General features: G+C 40.5%; 1 protein-coding gene across 1 annotated transcript; it reads left to right on the forward strand.

The window, feature by feature from the left end:
• The first annotated feature begins 233 nt into the window (after positions 1 to 233).
• On the forward strand, positions 234 to 22,618 carry neto2a (neuropilin (NRP) and tolloid (TLL)-like 2a). The gene is made up of 10 exons (XM_005727522.1): positions 234 to 759; positions 5,304 to 5,360; positions 5,643 to 5,786; positions 8,707 to 8,955; positions 9,487 to 9,534; positions 10,076 to 10,203; positions 14,147 to 14,375; positions 18,491 to 18,604; positions 18,731 to 18,861; positions 20,711 to 22,618. Exons 1-10 carry the CDS (start codon positions 750 to 752, stop codon positions 21,455 to 21,457), a joined length of 1,857 nt encoding a protein of 618 aa, XP_005727579.1. The 5' UTR covers positions 234 to 749; the 3' UTR covers positions 21,458 to 22,618.
• Positions 22,619 to 23,591: the final 973 nt, after the last annotated feature.

Below are 23,591 nucleotides of genomic sequence, written 5' to 3' on the forward strand. Positions count from 1 at the left end.
TTCTTAATGAGAGCAGTGTCCACATGTGCAATATTTAGCACATTAGTTATCCATGACTGTATTATTCGGGATAGCTGAATCAGTGTTATCCCCATAGATAGATAAACAGATATTTTTTATGCTCTTTTCTCTTTAAAAATCGCAACAAGTTCGCGAGTGAAACTTTATTTTTGAAATACCTCACCGGAAAAGCTCCGTGTGCGTTATCTGTAACTTGACCGTGTTTCTGACAAGCCTCTCATTGATGTAAGCAGCGCCCACGGCTTAAATGAGCCTCGTTCAGGAGCGTTTCTTAGTTCAGACACGGGCGGAGAGCTGGCAGAGACGGACTCTTCTTCTTCTCCACATCCTGCTGTCCTCCTCCGTACTCTTCCCCAGTCTCCATCTCTCTGTCACTCTCCATCCATCATCCATCCGTCTGCGTCTTTTGGATACCTACCTTCCTCTCCTTACAGCGCGTCAGCCCAGCTGGATCAGTCCATCCTCCACATGTCTTCTCCACCGTGGTCCAACTGCAGGCTGCTTTTGCTGTAATAATGCCTGGCTGAAAGGCTCGCAGCGGGGTTTTTCTTGCAGCAAAGGGAACGCCGAAGAAGAGCTCGGTGGAGCGCGGCTCTGCGTAATGGATTTACTTTTGTCCAAGCAAAGTTGGATTTTGTGAAGAGCCTCGTGGACCCCTACAATGGTCAGAAAAGGAGGGCGTTTTTAGAAAAGGTGCTTTTGGGTTAGGAATCACATCGTCAGAGGAAATGCACAGAGGTGAGTTGTACAGGAGCCCCTCGGTCATCCGAGGTGCGCGTCAAGGTCTGATTCCTTGGCCACGACACGGACGACAGCATATTTCAACCTTGGATATAATGTTTAACGTTTAATCCTCTCTTTTTAGCGCAGCTGACAGTTTAACTGCAGGTTGTGGGGTTTGATCCCATCAGAATGAAGGTGCCATGAAATTCAAATAGCCTATTAACCATGGATGCGCTTTAGAATATTAAAATGCGCCTCGTTAATTTAATGTTTTTTCGCTTAATCTGATGCAATTTACGGACAGTTTTCAACGTTTGTTTGTTTTTTCCTGCTTTCTGTCACACCTATTTCCATTCTTCCTTTATTTGCATCTACTTGCCCTCTTGTGACAGATCTTGGTTCAAGCTTCTGCTGCTCAAACCACGCAGGTCCTCCAGGGTTTGGTTAGGTCTGATTGGCTTTAGTCGACCGGAGCACATTCGTTGCTAATTAGAAAGACTTAATAAATAAATAAAAGCGAACACCATTAATCATCTGGTATTTTGAGCATTTAATCGATAAAAAATAGTTTTGTGGTTTTATTATATTGTAATGGTCCAGTGGTGCAAGAAGAAAAAAAAACAGAATCTGTGCGGCACTCAGTTTACAATCAGTAAACAGTGGGAACAGATTTATGATCATAGTGGACAGCAAAGGTCAGATACAATTTTTTTTTTTTTTTAAACGCACAGCAACGATACGAGCCGTCAGCGCGCATTGACTGCTTCCAATAAGGCGTAATAAAAACAACTCGTCACAAACAGTGTAGCCTAGCGTAAATCTGTCCAGAAAAGGAAACTTAAAGCTATTATATGTTTTAATATATGTTATCAATAACCTAAAAATATATACTCTCATATTACTTTGTAATGCACGGGTTACAGCTAGGGGTGTCAATGGGTGCTACCATGGCCAGTTCCTTCTCTGCTGCGGTGGAAACGACGAAGTTTAAGAGCCAGTCACAGACGTCCCGCACACGCGCGTGCTGCCGCCGGAGCGACTCCCGCTGCAGCCACAGGATCGTGCCGTTGGCACAGGAGGCACGCGCCGGAGCACAAGGCTGCAACGCCGATTAAGTGCATCGAACCTGTCAAAGGGTCTGCATGTGTGGGCAGTTCACTGCATCGCTGAGGCGCTGAGGTTTAGGCCATGAAAACGATTTAACAGCAAAGCGAACCACCGCTAACAAAGGTGAGGAGAGCGTCACTGCCAGAAAGTAGCTTGGCCGCAAGAGGTTTGCTCAATACACGGGGATGAAAAAACAAGTTCTGGGCATGTAACTCTATCCTGACCACGTCTTAATAATACGTGACCAGAAGATACATAGTGTTTTAAGTTCAGCTTTGCAAATAAACCTTAAAGAAAAAATATTTTTAAGTAGTAAAAACTACTGAACAGGCTAGAGTTCCTTGTACTTCAAAATAAAAGCTGCTTCAAGCATTACTGTCCATATTAAGTCACTAACCTGCTGTTTCTAGGGAACTGCCTTTGCTGACTTTGAGGTGTGTTTGTAAATGCTCAGATTAATACATGAAAACCAATCTGCTTGCGGTGAGTCTAATAGCCAGCATAGTCCGGTGTGTTCCAGCGCTGTTGATTTTCTGATGCTTTCAGCACCCTCTCTGGGTGAATGTACCTCACTATTTCACTACACAGGTTACAGTGTGAGTAAAACTGAAGCCTTTTTAGAGACTTTCATATCTTATCAACTGTTTGGTACAGGCCATGATGAACTGCAGGATATTTCTGCCTGGTGTGGCCATTAAACAAAGAATTCTGCATCTCCCCCTAATATAAAGACAGTTTAGTTTCTATGTCCCTTTGCTTTGTACTTGTAGCCACAAGGGAATTATCTAATTCCCAGGCACTTCTAACTCGTGCCCAAAAGTTATTCATCTTGAAGCCACACTAAATCATTGGCAGGCAATAGTATCTCATGGGCCTGCAATGATATTTCTCCCACCCGTGTAACAGGGGGTGTCTCCGTAGGGTACAGCAGTGCTGCTGATTCTGTTTCAGTTCAGAAAGCTGCGGTGACCTCAGTTTGTGCCCAGCTTCTGCTTGGTTTGGACGCCAGAGTGAGAAGTGATGTAAAGATGAAGTGACATGACCTAGAATAGCAGGGTTGAAACCGGCGGTAACGTTTCCTCTTGTGCTTTAAAATAACCAGAGGTCAATGGGATGAGATGACCCAACCTACATTTTTAAAAGAGTGCTTTATTTCATAAGATGTTAGCCCATTAACTCATTTTTTTTACAAGTTGTGTCTATGTTCATAATCTCCACACTCCACCCGTTTTTATACACATTTGCAAGTTGTTCTCTTGATGTTGAAGTGACAAAGACTGAAATCCTGTTTAGCTGCTGATTTATTTATATTGTTTCAAAATATGTTACAACTACCAGAATAAATTATGCAACCTTTGCCATTTAAGTGAGTTTACATTTTTATAGACTTGAAACACATTTAAGTCACTGCAGCCCTCTGTCTTTACAGATAAAAGCACTCTTCTTACAAAGTCTGTGTTTTAAAACTTCTGACAAAAGGCCTTCGGAGTGTGGTGAGATTCCCACTGTGCACACTTTAGCTTTGTGGAGGGCAGCAGGGTTTCAGATATCTTCAGAATTTAGATTCTGGCTTATACAGTGAAAAAGCCTCAGTGTGAGCTTGCAGCATCTCTCTGTTATTTGGGTGGTCTGCTCTCCAAAATTGCCTGTGGTAGTTCGTACTCCCACCTACTTCACTGCAAGATAATGGAGACAGAGGTAATGAGATCCTGAAGCTGGGAGGGAGGGTTTCTGTATGTGTGCATTTCAAAACGAGTCTAAGCATCTAGGCTCGCTGGTACGTTTGTGTTCATTGCTCATGTTAAATGTGGATTGTTCTTCATTAGATACCCGCTTCTTTTCTTTCTCTCTCTCTTTCTGTCAGTCTTCCATCCGTCCTTCCTGGGTGCCATTATGCAATGTGCCACGCTCACACTTGCTCTCCTATTCGATGTGAGCGGGCCAACCTATTATGAACTCAGTGGGGATCAAGTCTACAGCGGCTTATCAGAGCAAGACAGTGTCAGAAGCTGTAACATGCGTGCTCTCAGCGCAAATATCATTGTATTACAACATATTCCATGTATTGGCCGTGTCCATGCGCTGCCCAGATGCCTGTCTTCTCATCAACGCTGTGGGCCCAGAGGCCCGGTATCCATTTTTTTGTGCGAATGCTTTATCTTTCTGGTGCCCAGAGGCTGCAGATTAGTAGGTGGAGTTGGTAGATTCAAATTACCTTTAAATAACTCTACAAGTATCATTGCAAGTCTGTTCACACTGTATAGGTACATTTAAAGCTGTGACTAATTCAAGTATTCCCACCATTCATATCTATATATAATCTTAGCTGTATTATTTCTTCATGTATGCCTTTATCTCACACTGAGCTTTATCTCCATTAAGTGTTGTCATTAGCAACATATTTCTGAAGCCAAAATGCTTACTAGCACTGCACTTTAGTGTTGCAGATAAAACTATTATTGCTATTGATATTCTTTTGCTTCCACGTTTCGTGTTTCGCTAAGCATCTGTGGAATTCCTGAACAACTGAAACCATTTTGATAGTCATATGTGAAAATGTACTTATAGGACAAGGTAAACAATCTTTTAGATTAATATTTATTTGACATTTTATAGACCAACAATTCATCAGTTAACATGGAAATAATATGCAGTGTAATTAGAGAAAAGAATCACAGTAGCCCTTGTTTATTGTGCCGCGGAATGACAAGTACTGTCATAATAGTGTGTAGTAGAGTGTCACTATTGTGGCCAAACAGACTCATAATAAATGTAATACTGCTATTTATGGAAAATCTGATGAAAATAAATCTCCTGGTCCAATTAATTTTTGTACAGCTTTCTTAATTGTGTCTTTTTGCTTCTGTTTTCGGTAAATAAATGACACTGTAAATGGGGGTTGGAGAAAAAGTCTGTAACCATGACTGTATGAATCTTTAAAAACATGAACATGATATCAGTATTTCTTATTGAGACAATATGGCTATCATTAACACAGATATATCACAACACCCAGTCACTGAAAAGCAATGAATGAAATGGTGACCTCATGTCTAGTTCTCACTTTCCATCTTAGATTTGTGTTATTTCCAGGATGCCTGTGCACTATTTGTCCTTCCATGAATAATTTGTATTGATAATGGACTGTTTTTTTTCCCTCATTCTTCCTCATTTCTCATTCTTGATATACCTTTATTGCATTAACTTTTCTCTCTCAGCTCTCCTCTTCCTTTTCCAGCCATACCTTTTAAAAAAAAATTTACTAATTCAATCACAGACGTACTTAAAAATGATATTGATCTATATTTCACTTTCATCAGACACAGGGGAAATCAATACCACAGCCGATCACATTCGGTGTCTGTTCAGTGGCTTTACTGCTGATGAACTCGAGGATATGAATACAGAATTTAAGTCACCTGTGACTAATGTGTAATATCTCTGTTTCACAGCGTGGGTACTCTTCTTTCTAATAGAAGAGGGTTTCGCTCTGGCACAGAGAACTAAAGGTAAGCTCAGGTGCTCCTATTTTCTCTTAATGTTGTTTCATCCATATCGAACCAGTGTGAAATGAGGAGGCATTATCTCTACTTTTATCACGGGACAAAAGGGTTCTTTTCTTAATTCCATCAGGCCTCTCGTCCCTTTATAGCCTCTGCCTGCTTGTTCCTTTTCTTGCACCAATCCTCCGTATACTCTCCTTGCCTTCCAATCATCCCCCCATTCATCCCTTGACTCAATACCCCATCTGTCTGTCGCTCTCTCTTTTCCCGCTGTCTTTCTGATTTCAGAATCCCCGAGCGATTATGGCGGCCAGAGGCCCAACCAGAACGACTGTGGCACGTGGATCCGCAACATCAACGGCGGGAGTTTCACCTCCCCAAACTACCCAAACCCCTATCCACCCAATAAGGAGTGTGTTTACATCCTGGAAGGTAAAGCCAGATCACTGATGTTTCATCTTCTGCTCCATAGCGCCAGAACAGCTGACACAGTTTCCCGCCTTTCAGCATGTTGCCTCCTTCAGTGAATGTCATTAGCCTGACTGGCATTGTTTTATATAACCTCGCTCCTATCTGATTTTCTGTTCTTTTGCTAGCGGGCAATCAGCCTGACATTTTTCCAAATGAGCCATCCGGAGTTTGTTTCAGCACACAGATACCCTTTGAGAATGATGGAGAGTGGCGTATTGTGGGTAGCGCCTGACTTCTGGTCTCATCAGAGCAGTGCTACAGTGTGCTCATCTTTATTGGCAAAAGATTCGGTTATTGAAGTAAAATATAAAAGAGATGAACATCTGCTACACACACAAGCTCTGATGGCCTATCACTGAATTGTAGGCATTCTTGTCAGCTTTAGTGTTCACCAGAAATATCACACCCATCAGTAATTTGGTTTCCTGCCGCACGGGAAACATAACGGAAAGCATCATTAGTAGCTATAGGAGATGCGGTCTGGGATGCTGCTTGATGTGTTTTCTAAACTGATGAACTGTTTATCCATGAAGTTAAAGTACAGGCTCTCATGCTGATGAGATGCGTGCTTTTACCTTCTGTGGTGGAGAATAGATTTTTCATATGGCTCAAGTGCTCCCCCTGTGGACAAAGCAAGCTCAGACCTATTGTTGGTGAATAAGCCTACTGATGTGTGCAGTAGTACCTCGCAGCAGGCCTGGGACACCACAGATGGAACCTATCATTTACTATTATTTAGTCCTGAATGGCCTTAGTCATATTCATATTCAGGCTCCAGCCTTTCAGTCTGAATCGCAGCGAGATGGATGCTCACGTTTGGTAGAAGAGCTAATCAGATCGCTTTGTAATCATAAACTGTGGTTAGTGAGCCTCATTGATTGTCATGTCCCAGAGTTCATCAGCTCAGTGATTATACATTCTGCTCTTTACGTATCAAGCTGTGTCATTTACATGTGTGTTTGTGTGTGTGTGTGTGTGTGAGAGAGAGAGAAGGAGATGGAAATTTATAGAGAAAATGAGACTCAACACATCAGGGAGTGAATGCACTCATAGCAGGAAGTGCAGGCATACAGGCTGCTCATTCAAGCAGAAAGGTTCAAATTCAAAGGCAAGAACAGAAGCAAAAACTCACACAGGGAAAAGAGAATCACTTTGGTTATTTTAGTTCACTTGTTCTCTGTGCCATACACATGTACCACCCTTGACCTTGCTCTTTTTTCTCTTTTCCTGGGTGCATTTTGCTTCTGCAAGCTTGGCATGATTGAGAGCCCCACGCCCTCACCCTCAACATCTCTTTTTAGTATGATTCATCTCTGAAGGCATGAATTGCCCTTGCAACCGACTATGTGTGTGTGTGTGTATGCGGGGAGGGAAGGCATGGTATTAAAGTGCAACAAACATTCAGTACATTCATCTGGATCTACATGACAGATGAACTTGTGAACTAGAGTTCATGCTGTGACTGCAGTGTTGTGTATTCACAAAATCAGTGACAGCAGTGCTGACATATCCCACAGTGGCTCCATTTGTGGATGCTGTGGTCATGTGTGTCCACATACACATGGGTGACACATTAAAGGAAAAGTGCAGAATAGAATATTTTAGTGTTGGGCCATTGCACACCTGTCAGAAAATGACATTGATCATACAAGTTTCTGTAACCCACTGGAAGGATGAACAACTTTGTCACAAGATATATTCTCTCATTTGGTGCTTTGATGATGGTTGGAGAGCACTGCTTGACATCTCCGTCCGAAGTCTGTCGTAGGCGTTCAGCTGGGTTAAGATTGGGTAATGCAAAGGCAATCAAATGTGACTCACCTAATTTTTATACTCATTCAGTGCACCCTTATACCTTATGGATAGAGCATTTTCATCCTTGAAGAGACCACTCCAGTCCAGACAGAAATGTGTCATCATACACTGAAGACTCAGAAATGCTCAGAGCAACTTTGTACTGATTTAAAGTGAACCTCTTCTGAGGCGAGAAGTGGGCTCAAACTATAAATGCCAAATATTTCCCCAGCAAACAAAATCGCCTTCTGTATTGTGAAGCACTTTGTGATTTTTATCTGTGAAAAGATATAAATAAATTTGACTTATTTACTTACTTTCTCATTGTAGGTGTCAAGAGTTTATGGTTTTCCTTTAATTTGTCACCTGTCTGTATATGTATTCTTCTGAGTGATGTATGCACACAGGGAATGCACTGTAAACGGACTGAGTAGCAAAACTTGAAAGTATAAAATCTAAGCTAAAACTTGTCTGCGATGGATGGATGGATGGATGGATGGATGGATGGATGGATGGATGAATGGATGGACAGACGGATGGATGGATGGATGGATGGATGGATGGATGGATGGATGGATGGATTTTGAGTTAGACCATCATATTCGGGGGTGAACACCACCTGTGCTAATATTGGTCATTATTCATAGTTTGAATAGCAGAAATTACTCTGAAAGTCCTCAGTAATGCAGCCTGTACAAAGACAGGAAACACTTTCGTTTGGATTGATCATTTTTAATTCAGTGCTACTTTTCAGTAGTCAAACCACTTTCTTGTGGGCCACTTGTCACATTTTCCTTGATCATTTTGGTTCTCTCTAGAAATAGAATATCATGCCTGAATACAACCTTAAGAAACATTTACATACAGTAAACATTTAGCATGGCTAAGTATCAGAAATTAACAGTCAGCAATGTGGAACAGGATTTACAAGACTTTATAATCTGCACCTTGCTCTGAGCCAACTTCTAAAAAGTTCATGTCACCACCCAGATTATCTGCATCCTCTAAAGGAAAGACTTAATTGTATTCTTTTCACAGATTTTCTCCCTTTGTTTCTTTTCTCTCTCTGCTCCCTTGTTTGCCAAAGCCCTTCCTAGACAAAGGATTCAGCTGTCTTTTGATAAGAACTACTACATAGAGCCATCTTTTGAGTGTCGCTTCGATCACATCGAAATACGTGATGGGCCATTTGGTTTCTCTCCGCTTATTGATCGCTTCTGTGGGGGAAAGAATCCAGAGATTGTCACATCCACAGGACGTTTTATGTGGGTTAAGTTCACCAGCGACGAGGAGCTGGAAGGCCTTGGATTCCGAATCGAGTACACCTTTATTGCAGGTACAAGCAACCGAACGGCACATTTGCACTGAATGTAATGGCACAGAGTGTGAAAGCACGTTTTTGTACACATCAAAGGTTTTGAGCAAGATGTGTGAAGAACAGGATCTGATTAGTTTGCTTTTATCCCAAAACATAAAGGAGAATCTGATCTCCGTATAACAAAAGGAATACTTATCTTCCCCCCTTTCCCATCTTGTTTGTGTTCATTACCAGTGAAAGATGATGGAAAAAGACAGAATGGACATCCACAGTTCTCTCATAGATCTACAATTTTCTTCAATCATAGATTCCCCCCCCCCGTTTTCTTGCCGTTCAATAGAGACAAGTCCAACATCAGAGCCTTCTAAATCTAAACCCAGTATGCCCAGAAATCAGTGCCTCCCATCAGGTGACAGATATTAGCTCCAAACAGACCTCCTTTCTGCTTTATCTAGGATGCGTTAATGTGATCTTATCTTGTGTTCTCTTCTTACCTGTTTCTGCTATGTGGATTGAGAGTAATGTGCCATCCAAATCTTATCATTTCAGACCCTGATTTTCATCTGCACGTGGGTGGACTGCTAAACCCCATCCCAGGTAAGCTCTTCAGTACTTTGCAGGTTTGCGTTCGATCCTTTTTGAAGAGCTCCTCTGTGCTCAGAAGCTTACCGGAGGCTATCTCAGGCACTGGCGTTAATGCTGAATGCGTAAATGTACCTTGACAGGCATACGACTGTATATGAATTGAAAGGACGTACATGAGCACACATGTACAAATTAAAGAACACGAAAGAATGAACACACACCTCTTTTATCTTGCTCTTCCCTCCCTGCCTTTCTCTCTTTGTTTCTCTGTCTTCTTATTGTCCTTTTTCCTAATCCGCTATGCTGACTTCAGTTCAGCCTTAAATCCTTTTCTTTCCTCAATAAAATCCATTATCTGTCCCTCTGTTTGTCATGTGTTTCTTGTCATAATAACCATTTTTCTTGTTATCCTCTGCTCTTTTTTTTCTATTTGGTTCTTTTATGTACATCCATGTGACCCCATTCTTGACTTTTTTATTTTACACCCTTCTCTCCTTTCATTTTTTTTCTTTTTTTAATGTTTCTCCTCCACATTTCTTTTGTCTCTCTGCAGAATGCCAGTTTAATGTTGGTGGATGGGACGGGATTATCCGCTCCAGTCAGGTGGAGGAAGAAAAACGAGTGAAGCCTGGTGATGCCCTGGACTGTATCTGGACAATCAAGGCTCCTTCTCAGTCCAAGGTCAGTACAGTACTGACTAATTTTAGTCAGTAACCAGGTACAATCCTTAACACATTTTTTCTATCCTGCTCGAGCTCCATTGTGGTGCTTTCTAAACACTAAAATCTAGCTGGTGTCTATCTTTCTGCTTGAATGAGTCATGTTCAAAGCCATTTCATTATGCCAGACAAATGCACACCTTGAATAAATCAAATCTCTAAACATCCTCCATTCTCACTACAAAATAAAGTGGAATAACATTCAAGGGTTTTTATTCATCTCTCTTGGGGATATTTGTTACACTGGCAACATACTGAGTTAGCGCCACAGAAAGACAGAAATTTTAGACAGAAATTAAAGCATCTGTAATGTTTCTCTCAGTTGTGTTCAATCATTTCACGCCTCTCAGCGTCACTGAAAATTGAGGTTACACATCTTTCTCAGTGAATTGTAAGAGCACAGGGGCTCTGTTCACACCCCAGCTCAGAATATTTATTTTGGCCACTAATGGAACTGTGGAAATGACAAAAACCTGCATGAATCCTGTCCAAGATCGCATGAAAATGATACAAAAATCTCATTGCAACAAATGCAGTTAATCCCAGAATAGATATGAATAGTCATCCATGAAAAGAAATCTGAGGAGAAGTAATTTTGAATTTTACCATGAGGACTTGAAAGGAGTTGAAGCGAGTGTGTGTGTGGGGGGGATCCTTGGAGTACAAACAAGAATAGGAACGACTCAGAATATCTAAACAGTCATGAAGTAAACTCTGAAATCATCTTGTATACTGCCAGTCTGTTCAGTGTGCCCCACTTTCCATTGCTTCACCTTCCTACTGTTCTCTGTCTTTGCACCATTAATTCTTTGCACATTCACCTATTACTATTGTGATGCTATTACACATTTCTTTTATCTATTTTTGTGTCACTGGGAAACTATTTTTGATATTCTCTGTAAGAATATCAAGTAAATAAGTAAACATGTAGCCAAGAAGATGTAAAACCACAACCCGACAAACCACCTGTTTACTGTTTACCACTGAAGGGGGACGCCTAGGAGGTGGTTTGTGGGTGTCGGTAGATCAGGTTTGTGCCAATTCACGCAGAGTCAACTCAATACTTTTTTTCCTTTTTTTTAATCATGTTCCTTGAGCTGCTGCTGAGCAGTTTTTACAACGTAGCGGTGCAGTTGGTGTTGAGAGTGTTATTTCCTTGGAGTGTACTCATTCTGTTACAGCTATGGCACCCCTCACCTATTTAAGTAAACCTCTTGTATAGACGTGTTTTTTGCCACATTTTTGAGCCAGTTTTGTCACATTTGAATGGCTAGCATGTAAAAAAGTAACATCCACATGAATGCCTAGGCAGGTTGCATTGTAGCACAATGACCGCTGATTAACTTTACCTTCCAGGGGTTTTAGTGTTGTGGCTGATCGGTGGATATAAATCTGAGTGAGTCTATAAATTATTTACATTTAAATATGTAACGGTAATGCATACAGTAGCATTGTGTGCTCCTTTCATTGAGAACAACACTTCTGGCAGTCTTGTCTGTACTGTGGCTGTAATTTAAAACATAATAGGTGTGAGCATTGCAAATACACAGATAGGCAGCATGGGAAAAAGCAGTGCAGGCGAATTTTATTTAGTGTGGCCCTGGAGATTCACGAGTAGGCAATATTTTCAGGCCAAGAGTGAAAACCCAGTGATAAGTTCTGATATTTATGACTAGATATCAAAAATCTCATTGGAATTACAACCGCAACCTGGCTAGCCTTAATTCATTGCTGCTCTGCTTCTCCCTAGTGACTAAATGAGTCATCCACACACTCCTGGGCTGCTCACTGGGCTCAATACACTAATGCACACAAATTCATGCACATCCTATTAAGTATAAAGTGGCAGATGCATTCAGTCACAAATTACACAGTATCCATTCACACAGTACAAGTAATTACCTATGCACATTAAATACTGATATGTATATAGGAAAGTAATATTTTATTCATACACGATTTGCATGGACACGCATTCTTTTCTTACTTGCATAGAAAGTAGCCTCCACAATCGCTTCACTGATTCATCACGTGCAGTGTGAAGCAGAAGTGAAGATGATCTGAATTTAGTAGAAGGACAGAGTTTAGTGGCCAGACATTAGCTCAATGACGCAAAAGGAAAAGAGCAGCAGGCTCAGCAGCTACTTAACTGCTGCCTGCTCACCGGTGTCTGCGAGCTAAATGTGCTGAAATTTAATCTGAGCCATGGTCATGATTTTATCATGTCATTATTCCTGACGTGACTTGTGCGCAGAATAATTTGTTGACTCGTGCTATGCAGTTTACTCACAGTGGGAGCTGAAATGAAACACAGTTATATACTTGGGCTTAATAATAAGCAAACTATGCTGTGCTGGCTACATAGACTGTAAAGATAAGATGGACATTGCTACTGTGACAAAACCCACTGGTTTGTGAAATTAATTTTGAAGCTTGGCTGGCATTTTAACCGTCACCAGTTTTTTTGGAAACACACATTGGGTGCAAGAGGTGGCTCTGACTGAGAAATGGAAAGTGTTGCACCCTCATATAGTGTCAAGGGAGCCACATCCTAAAGCATAACCTGCTTTGCTGTTTATTTTACTCAGCATGGGTCCATGTTAGCATAATGAAAATTACTTTGTCTTAACTGATGTAAAACTACTGATTGAGGTCATTAATGAGTTTGCAATAGCTATGTATTTTCTCATAGGCTGCTTTATAATAGGGAGTCGCCCCCTAGTGGTAATTAGAAAAAAATGCAGGTTTACATGTCATCACCTTCCTTTAAGTCCAGTTTGTAAGAAAGACATTCATAAACAGGGCACAGGGTCAAAGTGAAGTTGTATCTCAGTAGTAGTGTTATTGTAGAAAAAGCACAGGTGTAGTAACAAAATTATATGAATAAAGAAACTGTATTGAGGATGCTTTCTACTGGCTGCATAGTCTAGCATTTTTACACGTTTCTCTAACAAGTCAAAGGTCCTGTTTCAGTCCAGTAAGGAGACCCACGTATCTCAATGGGGTTGTGTCAGCAAGAGTGTCTGGTGTTAAAATGTGGCAGATCAAACATGTAGAACTACCTTCTAGCGTGACCCCTTGTGACTAAGGGAGCAGCTGAAAGTAGCTTTTATTAAATCTGTTTTGTAACTGGCTTATTCTTTATGACTTGCTTCCTTGTGCTTCATGCTATAACCAGGTGAAACTGTTATAGGCTGAGAATCGATGCGATGTTCAAGGACAAACTAGTGCATTTCAGTCAGGTTTTTAAAAATCCCATTAAATTTTGGGTCAGTACAACATGATAAATACAAGGTGTTTTGATACTTGTGTTTGACTGCAATTTCTGGAAAGCTGAAATTTTCTGACTTTCTGACCAGGTGAACACACCATTAGTATTTCATTCTGAGCCCAGACTTTCAATGCCAGGAGAGCTGCAGCTTCAGCTCACTAGTCTTTCCTCCCTGCGGCATTCTCTGAAGAGAACCATGAAAAAAACAGTGTGTGAGGAACACAGAGCAAGCTGCTCCATATTCTCAGATTTACTTTTACACATTGCTATACATTGCTATATACTGCTATATGTATCACAACCTGGATGAATTAGATTTACTTTGTTGAAGTAAATCTATGTTCTTTCCATCTGTTAAACTCTTTATCCTTCCTCCATACCTACATGCTCTAAGGAAGGGCTTTATAACAATTCACAGGTTCACGGGGTTCTTCTCTTATCTGTGTTTTGTTTATTACGAGTGTCTGAACATCTTCCGTGTCTGCTATATTGGGTTTTCTGATTTAATGAATATTTTTCACACTTTGCTGACATAAAAAGTAAAGTTAGTCTGCTGTCATGGTTAGACAGCAGTGAAGCGAAGTGATGTATCGCTGTGAATTTCATTTGATTTGCATCTCCTGTGCATCCCCAGATCTACCTGCGCTTCATAGACTACCAGATGGAGCATTCCAATGAGTGTAAGAAGAACTTCGTGGCTGTGTACGATGGCAGCAGTGCCATTGAAAACCTCAAGGCCAAGTTCTGCAGCACCGTGGCTAACGATGTGATGCTTAACAACGACATGGGAGTCGTACGAATGTGGGCCGACGAGAAGAGCCGACTCAGTCGCTTCCGCATGCTGTTCACATCATTTATTGATCGTGAGTGCCAGTCTTCCTGACAATACTAATTCAGCCTGGACCCAGCATTTTAACATCTTGTTTCCTCATGTGAACTTCCACATGGTTGAGTATTTGGCCTAGAGCCATTTGTTATGCTGTTAAAAAAACAAAACAAGCATAAGACATCAGTTTCTGGATGCCATCTGGAATACACAGAACGGGCTCAGTCTGACCACACGTATAAAAACTGTGAGCTAGACAATTTTTACGGCATCAAACCCGGCATTCTGCTGCGGGTTTAACGCTGCTGTTGAACAGCACTTTATGCATCTCTGTAGATATTGACTAATTAAAGGGATTTAACCATCTCTAGCTTTTTTAAAGCTGACAAACAAGATAAAATAGAACAGTTTTGTGTTACTATTTGTTTATTAGGAGTGTGATTTGTAGTTTTCTTTGCCCTCTTTGGCTGAATAGTTCTCTGTTAAGAACGGGTAAGCCGTAGGGATTTATATAAATAAGATTTTGTTGCCATCATCAATTCTGCTTGTTGGCTTGGTGATTCATTAACACTTCCCTAATGAGTCTTTGTCATTTTCCTGTTTAGGAAAAAAGAAAAAAAGCCTTCACAGGTTTTCAGCATTAGCATGGCTGATTTACTATTTGAGTCCAAACACATTCAATGAACAGAAGAAAAACGCTTGCATGTGACTCGGGCATGCAAAAAGTTCTGCTGCCTTGTGTTTTAGATTCAGCAAGTTTCATAAAAATGTGTTCATACTAATAAAAGAAACTGAAACTTTGGAGAATCTGGTGCCTCTTCTCAACTGGAACCAGTTCTCAATTCCCATCCGTAAAGAGAAAATACATGTTGATACTTTCAGGATCTTCCAGGCCCTACATTATCAACCCCACACACACGAGCAGTCGTAAAAACAGTTGATTTATGAGGTCCTGTGTTCTATTTGCATCAGCAGTCAGCAGCAGACACTGAAGTGCCATTTCAGCAAGGAAAGCTAATTACGCTGCGCCATGTTTAGACCGCAGATATGAGAAAACCAATTATTAACTCCAGCATTTTTAAGTAACTGAAAGTATCAAATAGTTTCTTGATATGCATGTCACCGCATCATACTGTGTTTATTATAGGTCACTTACAAAAGGAAACTAGGAATTTATTTCTCTGTTTTGGTAAAAGGAAATGCTGCATGGGGTTAATGGAAGTAATTTCAGTTTGGGCTTCATCACTTTTGAAGTACAAGAGATTTTCAGACAAATGCTGCCAAAGGTTGCGTACAAAGTAGAAAGAAATTGCCAGGCAGAAAACAGTTTTCTGTTAGCACACTGTAATATTTTCATTAAATGCCTGAATGGACTGAAATATTAATTGCTACATTCTCCTGCACACTTCCCAAGCCCTGTGTGAATGCTAATGTTGTTTTCATCAGCAAACCCATAGCGATTGCAGTCGCAACTTGAAGGCTTTTAGATTCAGCAAGAGTGTTTTTCTTTTTGTTTTTTTTTACTTGAAGAGTCCTTAAGATCATTTGGATCCTCATTAATTCTGACTTTGACTAACACACAGTTCATCTCAGAGTAGTCTGAAGACGCCTGAAGAACTTCTAAACTTTATTTGGTCAGAGTCAGCGACTGGCTTAAAGTTTGCTTGGAGGTCAGAGGGAACAATTAATCTTTGTCACTTAGTACAAGATGAGTTGTGCCTTTTGCACTCCGTCATGTGCTCTAATCTTCCAGCAGAATCCTCTATGAAATGTAAACCAGGCACATGAAAGCCTTATTAAATAAACACATGGCCACACAATGCACACACTCAGATGAGTTATGTCCTTGTGTGAGGAGAGAGGCTGTGAGGGTGAAGCGCTGTTGACACCTTCCTAGAAACTACATTTTGAAGGCGAGAGACACATAATCGGTTTGGAAGTGATGGCGGTGTCAGGGGAGCGACCCTGTCTACTTTCTCACTGGGAAATAGAAGGAGAGCACACTCCAGCGCACACATACTCCGTCATGCACAACCTCACATACATGCCCATATGCATGTCCCGCTGTCAAAGTTATTTAACCCTGAGGCAGAGGAAGCAAGTGGAGGCACAAAGCCCTCATCACAATGGACCTTGGAAGAGGGTTGAAACTAGTAGAGCAAACTAGAGTCTGTTTCAGCTGTGATAAAGACTCAGAGAGTGTGTGTGCACACAGCCGCTAAGCTTGTGTGTTTAAAAAAAGAGAGAGGAAAAAGGGGTGGAATGATTTACTCAGGGGAGCTTGGAAGGGACAGTTTGGAGAAGCGAACAAGCCATAAGAGACAGATTTTGCTTTGTACTGCATGCGAAGAGGAACAATATTTATCTTTGTGAACACCATTTTAAAAGCATGCTCATCCTTTGGGCTCAACAAAGAAGTATAAATATGAGGCATACATTAATCATAATTGTTTTTGTTTTTTATGTTATCATTACTTTATTCCAATCTATTCTCTGTTACATCCTTTACTCAACTGAACAGGACAAATCTGATTGGGTCATATTTTGCACAAGTTATGAGCTTTAGGATTGGACAGTGTGCTTAGCACTGTTCTGGCTTTGAATCTCTCAGTGTGGACTTGGCATGTTTTCCCTCTCTGAACATACTGAACTCCCATTTGTTACTCAGTGATTCCTGTTTGTCGTGTATGTGAGCGTGAATGGCTGTTTCTGTGCCTGCGCCATCCTGTCCAGGATATACGACACGTCTTATACAAATAATTGGATACTAATGGATTTAGTGTAAAACCGACTTGAAATTAGATGAAGAAAATATCCTGTAGACATCATTTTCTGTTATTGTTGGCAACTGAAATGGAAACAAATTAAATGAAAGCATACTACTCATACTACTACTGTTTTAACCCTGTAAAGCTTGAACCATGAAATAATTACCATAAAATTCACATTTTTAGAAACTAGAGTGTTTATTGAACCTTCTGACAAATTAAAGAAAAATAAAATAATAATTTGCATGTATTAGTTTTAGTATGTATGGTTTTTGCTCCTGGTATTTCTGTGCAGTTTTTTACAGTGGCACTGCATGTGTCCGATGATTCATATGATCAGATTTTTTGGGGAAAAAACACACTGAACCACACAGAAACTCATGTATCGAATATGACACACTTGGCGTTAAAAGTGTTTATAATATAGGGCTGCTCTCACAAAGATCAGGTTTTCTAATTTCCCTTATTTTGTATTAGACTCAATAAGAAGTTTTAGTTGCACACTCCTGTTTCTTTACAACCCGACATGAATTTTCCATTTGTTATATAGAGGACTTTGTGAAATATTAACCAACTATTAGTGTTAAAATATTCCGTCTGCTAAACAATTCCTCTGGACTAATAAACAAAATACTCTATAAATATCCTTAAGTAACCTAAACCCAGTTTCCACATCACCCATCTCTAGTTCCACTTGGCAGATAAGAATTGGCTTTTGCTGCAGCTCCAAACTTGTCTATACGAGTATGCAGTCATCTGCATCTTCTTTCAGCCTTGCATGTCTTCCTGCTGACTGGAAGTGCATCGGTCTCCTGAGCCCAGCAGCCAGCCTCAATTACCAGCCATCTCTGTCTCTGCCATCACAGTCTTCATACGCTGAAAGTTGCTTTAATGTGCTGTGTCTCGCGGCACCTGCCTAACCACCTGCACCCCCATGATGAACCGAAGCCATTTCTGCCCCCACATCCCCACCTCTGCCTTTCTTTTCATCTTTTCCCTATTCCCCCTCTCCACCCGCTCTCTGTCTCCCCTCTGTTAGAGTCTCTTGACGTGATGGCTGCAGTTTAGTGAAGCCGTCATCTCCTCCCCTCGTCACTCCGATGTTATGTGTGCAGGAAATGATGATGCATGGCCTTATGTGTACTGTGTCTCCATTAGACCTCCAGTGTTTCAGAAAATAATAGAACATTTCATCTTTTATTACGGGCCTCTACAGATTTCCACAGCCAAATGATTGTTCTTTTATTGTTATTGTTTTATTGTTATCATCAAAATAGCTTCTGGTCCTTTTCACAGTGTAGTCATCTTTTACTCAGCACTGTTAGACAGATGTTTTCTTTTTTTCTAAATTCCATTATCTCGGTGTATTGTCTTTTGCCTGCAGCTCCTTGCAACGACAATACTTTCTTCTGTCACAGCAACATGTGTATTAACAACTCCCTGGTCTGCAATGGCGTTCAGAACTGTGTCTACCCATGGGATGAAAACCACTGCAAAGGTGATTATCTTCTTTCTTCCAGCTAGCTGATTAAGATTTACATGGCATGTTTGTAGAGTTTGGATTTGCTTTTAAATTTCCCAGTTTTCATTGCTTTTTTCCCTCTCGTTAACCTTTTTGCTACAGAGAAGCGATCTAAGGGGCTTTTTCATCAGATCACTAAGACCCATGGCACCGTTATCGGCGTCTCATCAGGCATAGTTCTTGTTCTTCTTATCATCTCCATCCTGGTCCAAATGAAACAGCCAAGAAAAAAGGTAATACAGTCTTTGTTTTGCCATTGGTTGTAGTTGGACTTTCATTATATTTATTTTGACACTTCTGTTTTTTTTCCCAAGCTTTATTTTCATTTTTAAATTGGAAAACAAATAAAAACAAACAAACAAACAAAGCAAAAAAACAAACAGAAAACTCACAACTTGTATCTATGCCTTTCAAGGTTAACCTCAGACATCTGAAAACCAAACACAGAAAATACAAACATAATAATAATAATAATAATAATAATAACAACAACAATAATAATAACAGCATAGCAACATTAATAATTACAGATTTTTTTTAAAGCAAACAAAAAAAAAACCAAAAAACAAATAACTCAAAAAAAAGAAGAAAAAAGAAAAAGAAAAAAGTGAGCAAGACAGAAAACACACCATGTGAACCCCTCCCACCATCCCCCCACCCCTTTACCCCTGTAGGCTCTCAACCTCATCACATTGTGTATCAAGACAGCCCATATTTACACCTATCTATAAAAACTCTCATGCACAGGAATCAACATCTCCCACGATAAAACTGCAGCATTCAGGAAATCGAGTCAGGAGGGCCTAACCGGGGATCAACTCAAGGCAGACCCAGGGGGATTTGCGTCATCTCTATGATCTTTTAGGTCCAAAGACGGTGGTTGGACTTTCATCACTTTCATTCAACTAAGAGATGTCGGAGCCTAAAAAGATGATACAATATTAAAAGCAATGGAATTACTTACAAGTTGAAAACGAATGTAGCTCTAAAGACAGAAAACAAAAAAAGCTTATGCTTAGATTTCACCACATGTCATAAATAATCCAGTACATGAGATAGGAAATGTATAGTCGCATTGTAATATCTTCTTATGTTACACCATTTTCTCTTAAGCTTCCTTTTCCATCTATTTTTACATCACTCTATGATGCCTCATAATTCCCAGAACCCATTACTTACTCAGTAAGCATTACTTTATGGCTGTCTTGAGGTGGCCAGAAATATTGGAGTCTGACTCTCCCATAATGGATTTCTCCCTGAGTGAGTGCTGAACATTTTTCAAAGTGGAGACCCTAAAAAGGAGTACTCTCCTTTTGACTCATGCTTTAAATGGATATAAAATATATATATTAAAAAGCAAGCAAATAATGTGCATTGAGTTAAATTATTCATTCATGTTTATGGCACAAAAGGTACTTACTAAAACAAGTGCTTAAGTACTTGTTTTACCATTTTAGAAACATGACTGTTTAAGTGGAGAAAGTTAGAGAAGATTCAGAGTTAGGTGTTTCAGATTTAACATTTAACTGGCATTTCCCAGCTGACACCCATCCAGTTAATCAGCACAAAAAAGAAAACATACATAAATGTCTCAAGTGATAAATTAGTCAAAGTCAAATTTATTTATATAGCACATTTAAAACAACAACTGTCAACCAAGGTGCTGTACATTTCAGATAATCAAAAGAGATAAAAACATAGGAAGACATGATAAAATTAAAGAAAAAGAAGCATAAAATGAGATGATTTGAGTAAGAAATGAGACACATAAAAGTACAAATTCATTCTGATTTAAAACCCAAGGTTTTGAAGAGTCTAATGTTGGAGAGGTCCTGATGAAAAGGGGAAAATAATTAAATCTCTGTCCACATTGGACCAAATCACTCATATAGGAAAAGGAGAGATTTAGTTTTCAGAGTGCTTCAAGCAGCACATTTATTACATTTTTTTTGACAGTTTTAAGACTTAAAATGGTTATTCCTTCTATTGTCTTGATATATGCTCATGCTGCATCACAGTGGACAACCAGTGGCCTGGTAATCACTTAAGTGTATCGTCTGAATGGATCTTTTTCTTTTCAAGGTTGTAGCTCGACGTCCTGGTGTTTTCAATAAGGCTGGATTCCAGGAGGTCTTCGACCCTCCCCACTACGAGCTCTTCTCTTTGCGTGACAAAGAGATGTCCTCTGACTTAGCTGACCTTTCTGAGGAGCTGGACAGCTTCCACAAGATGCGGCGCTCCTCCACTATGTCCCGCTGCGTCCACGAGCACCACTGTGGTTCACAAGGCTCTGTGGCTACTGGCGGTGGCAGTATGAAACACAGCCGCACCACTCTGAGCTCGATGGAGCTGTCCTACCACAACGACTTCTCCAAGCCGCCACCCATGAAGACTTTCAACTCCACAGCCAGCTATAAGAAGAGCTGCTATGGCTACAAGCAGCACTCACAGACTCACGACTGCGACCAGCAGGTCATTGAGGACCGAGTCACAGAGGAGACCACATGTGAGATTTATGGGCGCGGTGCAACAGGAGTGGGTGGAGGAGCCGCAGGTGGAGGAGCAATGGGAGGAGGAGGAGCATCAGGGATTGCAGGAGGAGCAATTGGTGGAGCGGTGGGTATAACGGGAGGAGTGGCAATGGGTGGTGGGATGGGTGGTGGAATGAGTATGGCAGGAGCCATGAGCATGGCAGGGCCTAGTGGCATCGCTGGAGGTATTGGTGGGATGGGAGGAGCCTGTGGAACCCTCAGTGTTCGTGGCAACAGTGCTCGTAACAGTACCACCATAGTTGATCCACAACAGCGCTCGATGTCCATGGACTTTTAGATGGAAGAAAAGAAATGGAAACAGATCTTGCAGGTCGATCATCTAAAGAATGCAAGACAGGAGGACTATAATTCCAAACTGATTACTCCTGCGTGCTCTTCTGCCATTGGTCTTCAAGCACTGGTATTGTGGGTTAAATCTCGAGGACTCCTCTCATTCTCATGTGTAGGTTTGGGAAGAATGGATCAAAAGAACTAAAAGGAAGTGGGGAAAAAAGCTACTGGTTCTGTTCTTCAGGATACTGAATGATTCGGAGTGCACAAAGTGTGGAGACATCTGGTCTCTGCAGTCTTATACTCAATAAACATCTCCTTCCATCAGAGACTTCTAGGAGAATGTTCTCGCATGTAGACCCAGACTTCTCTCTGTTGGGTTACCACTCAAACACAGAAAGAGAGAAACCTGGAGAGATGTTGTAGACTGACTTTTTGCATTTATTCACCTGCCATGCACAGATATATGATATATGATCGATAGTGTGTCTTCTAATAATTTATTTGAGTCTTTATTTTTGTCAGTGTACTGTACCGTTAAGACCAGTATGTATCCAGCCTCACGATGATGCTTGACTTTTAACTCTTTGATCTTTTTTATTTGTTGCTCAGACGATTTTATGAAGGTGACTCATCCATGACATGTTGTGTTGATGATGAGGTGGAAGATGAAGAAGTTGTTGTTATCAATAATGATCAACTAAATATGAAGATGGCGATGATAATTATGTGATATTACTATAATAATTATGTATTTTTCATGGTTACCTCACATATACAGAAGGTACACTTCATTCAGTCTCTCCTCAGGAAGAGCACATGAAGAGACTGTCTTATTTTGCTAAAAAAATACAGAAAAAGACTATTTCTGCTCTGTGAGTTTTATAGCATAAGAGGATTCAGACTTTGAGTGATCATTTATCAGATATAAATATTTGGATGTGAGCCCTGACTTGAATCAAGATAGCCTCTCTCTGCCATGCCTCTCCAAACCCCTACCCTTAAAAGGAGAAAATGTAATTCCTCTGTGTCCCCATGAATCGAGTGTGTAAAACAAGCACAACCTGTTTCCTTACAGTGACAGACATGTAGCCTACTTGGGACTCAATTATGATTTTAACCACTAGTTGTATAATTTCATTTTGTTGAATTAAATGAGAGCTTATTCACCTCACCGTGTGAGTGTTTCTGTTCGCTGTAACCAAAAAAACATAAAAGTAACTCTGCTCAGGCTGGAGATGTCAGGACAAGATTCACTTTGTGACATGCAGGCAGAACAGACACAGCCTATGCAAAGTGTTTTGGTTTGCTTTGATGCAAAAGGGGCTGTGGGGATACTTTATTCCCTGAGTTGTGCCAACCTTAAGATGTGGTTTAAGTTGAACACAAATAATCAAAAGCTGACAAATTCCACTTCCATCATCTGTTGTGCTTGAAAGACTTTTTGAGTGGAATGCATAAACCATTGCTTCCTGACCACCAAAGACCAATTAATCTTAATTAATATTTACAGATTATTATTTTCTCTTTGCCTCTCACTCTGTCTCTCACTTGCTCTCTTATTTGCTTTGCTGTCATGATGTGTTTGCCTTGTTAAAAGCTTATGACACAGTCTTAAAGTATTTGGCCTTTATTGATGCTAATTCCTTTATGCATTGGGCTGGTCACCTACACAGTGACACCTACACGTGCTGTCTCGGGATTCAATCTAATGATATTAATCAATACATTATGCTGAAATCACTCTTGAACAATTCAATTCAATTTTATTTATATAGCGCCAAACCACAACAACAGTCACCTCAAGGCGCTTTATATCGTAAGGCAGGCCCTACAATAGAGATACAGTAGAGCAGATTTCACAAAGTCTCACAGCTCACTACAAATAACAGTCAGCCAAAGTATGCAGTACTGTGAAAAACTAAGTACAGCCTGCAGCAAGTAATCATTTTCTGAACATTATGAGTCTAAAATCTTTGTGAAGGAATTTTGTTCCACTATTCTTTGTTTGAGTTCATTGAGGTCTGCAGGTATTCGTTTCTATACGCAGCTTTCTTGCAGTCTCGCCACAGCATTTCAATCAGGTTGAGGTCTGGACTTTGAGCCACTGCAACATGTTGTTTCTTTTCACGTTCAGCCAT

The sequence above is a fragment of the Pundamilia nyererei genome, unplaced genomic scaffold (assembly GCF_000239375.1).
Source record: "Pundamilia nyererei isolate P.nyererei 1_Seehausen unplaced genomic scaffold, PunNye1.0 scaffold00025, whole genome shotgun sequence".
In the NCBI taxonomy this organism is placed as follows: Eukaryota; Metazoa; Chordata; class Actinopteri; order Cichliformes; family Cichlidae; genus Pundamilia; species Pundamilia nyererei.

Excerpts from the sequence above, each read along its gene's own strand:
- neto2a (XM_005727522.1), top strand. Across the intron at positions 5,361-5,642 it reads TCTGGCACAGAGAACTAAAG|AATCCCCGAGCGATTATGGC; the intron begins GTAAGCTCAGGT and ends TTCTGATTTCAG. Across the intron at positions 14,376-18,490 it reads GTTCACATCATTTATTGATC|CTCCTTGCAACGACAATACT; the intron begins GTGAGTGCCAGT and ends TTTTGCCTGCAG.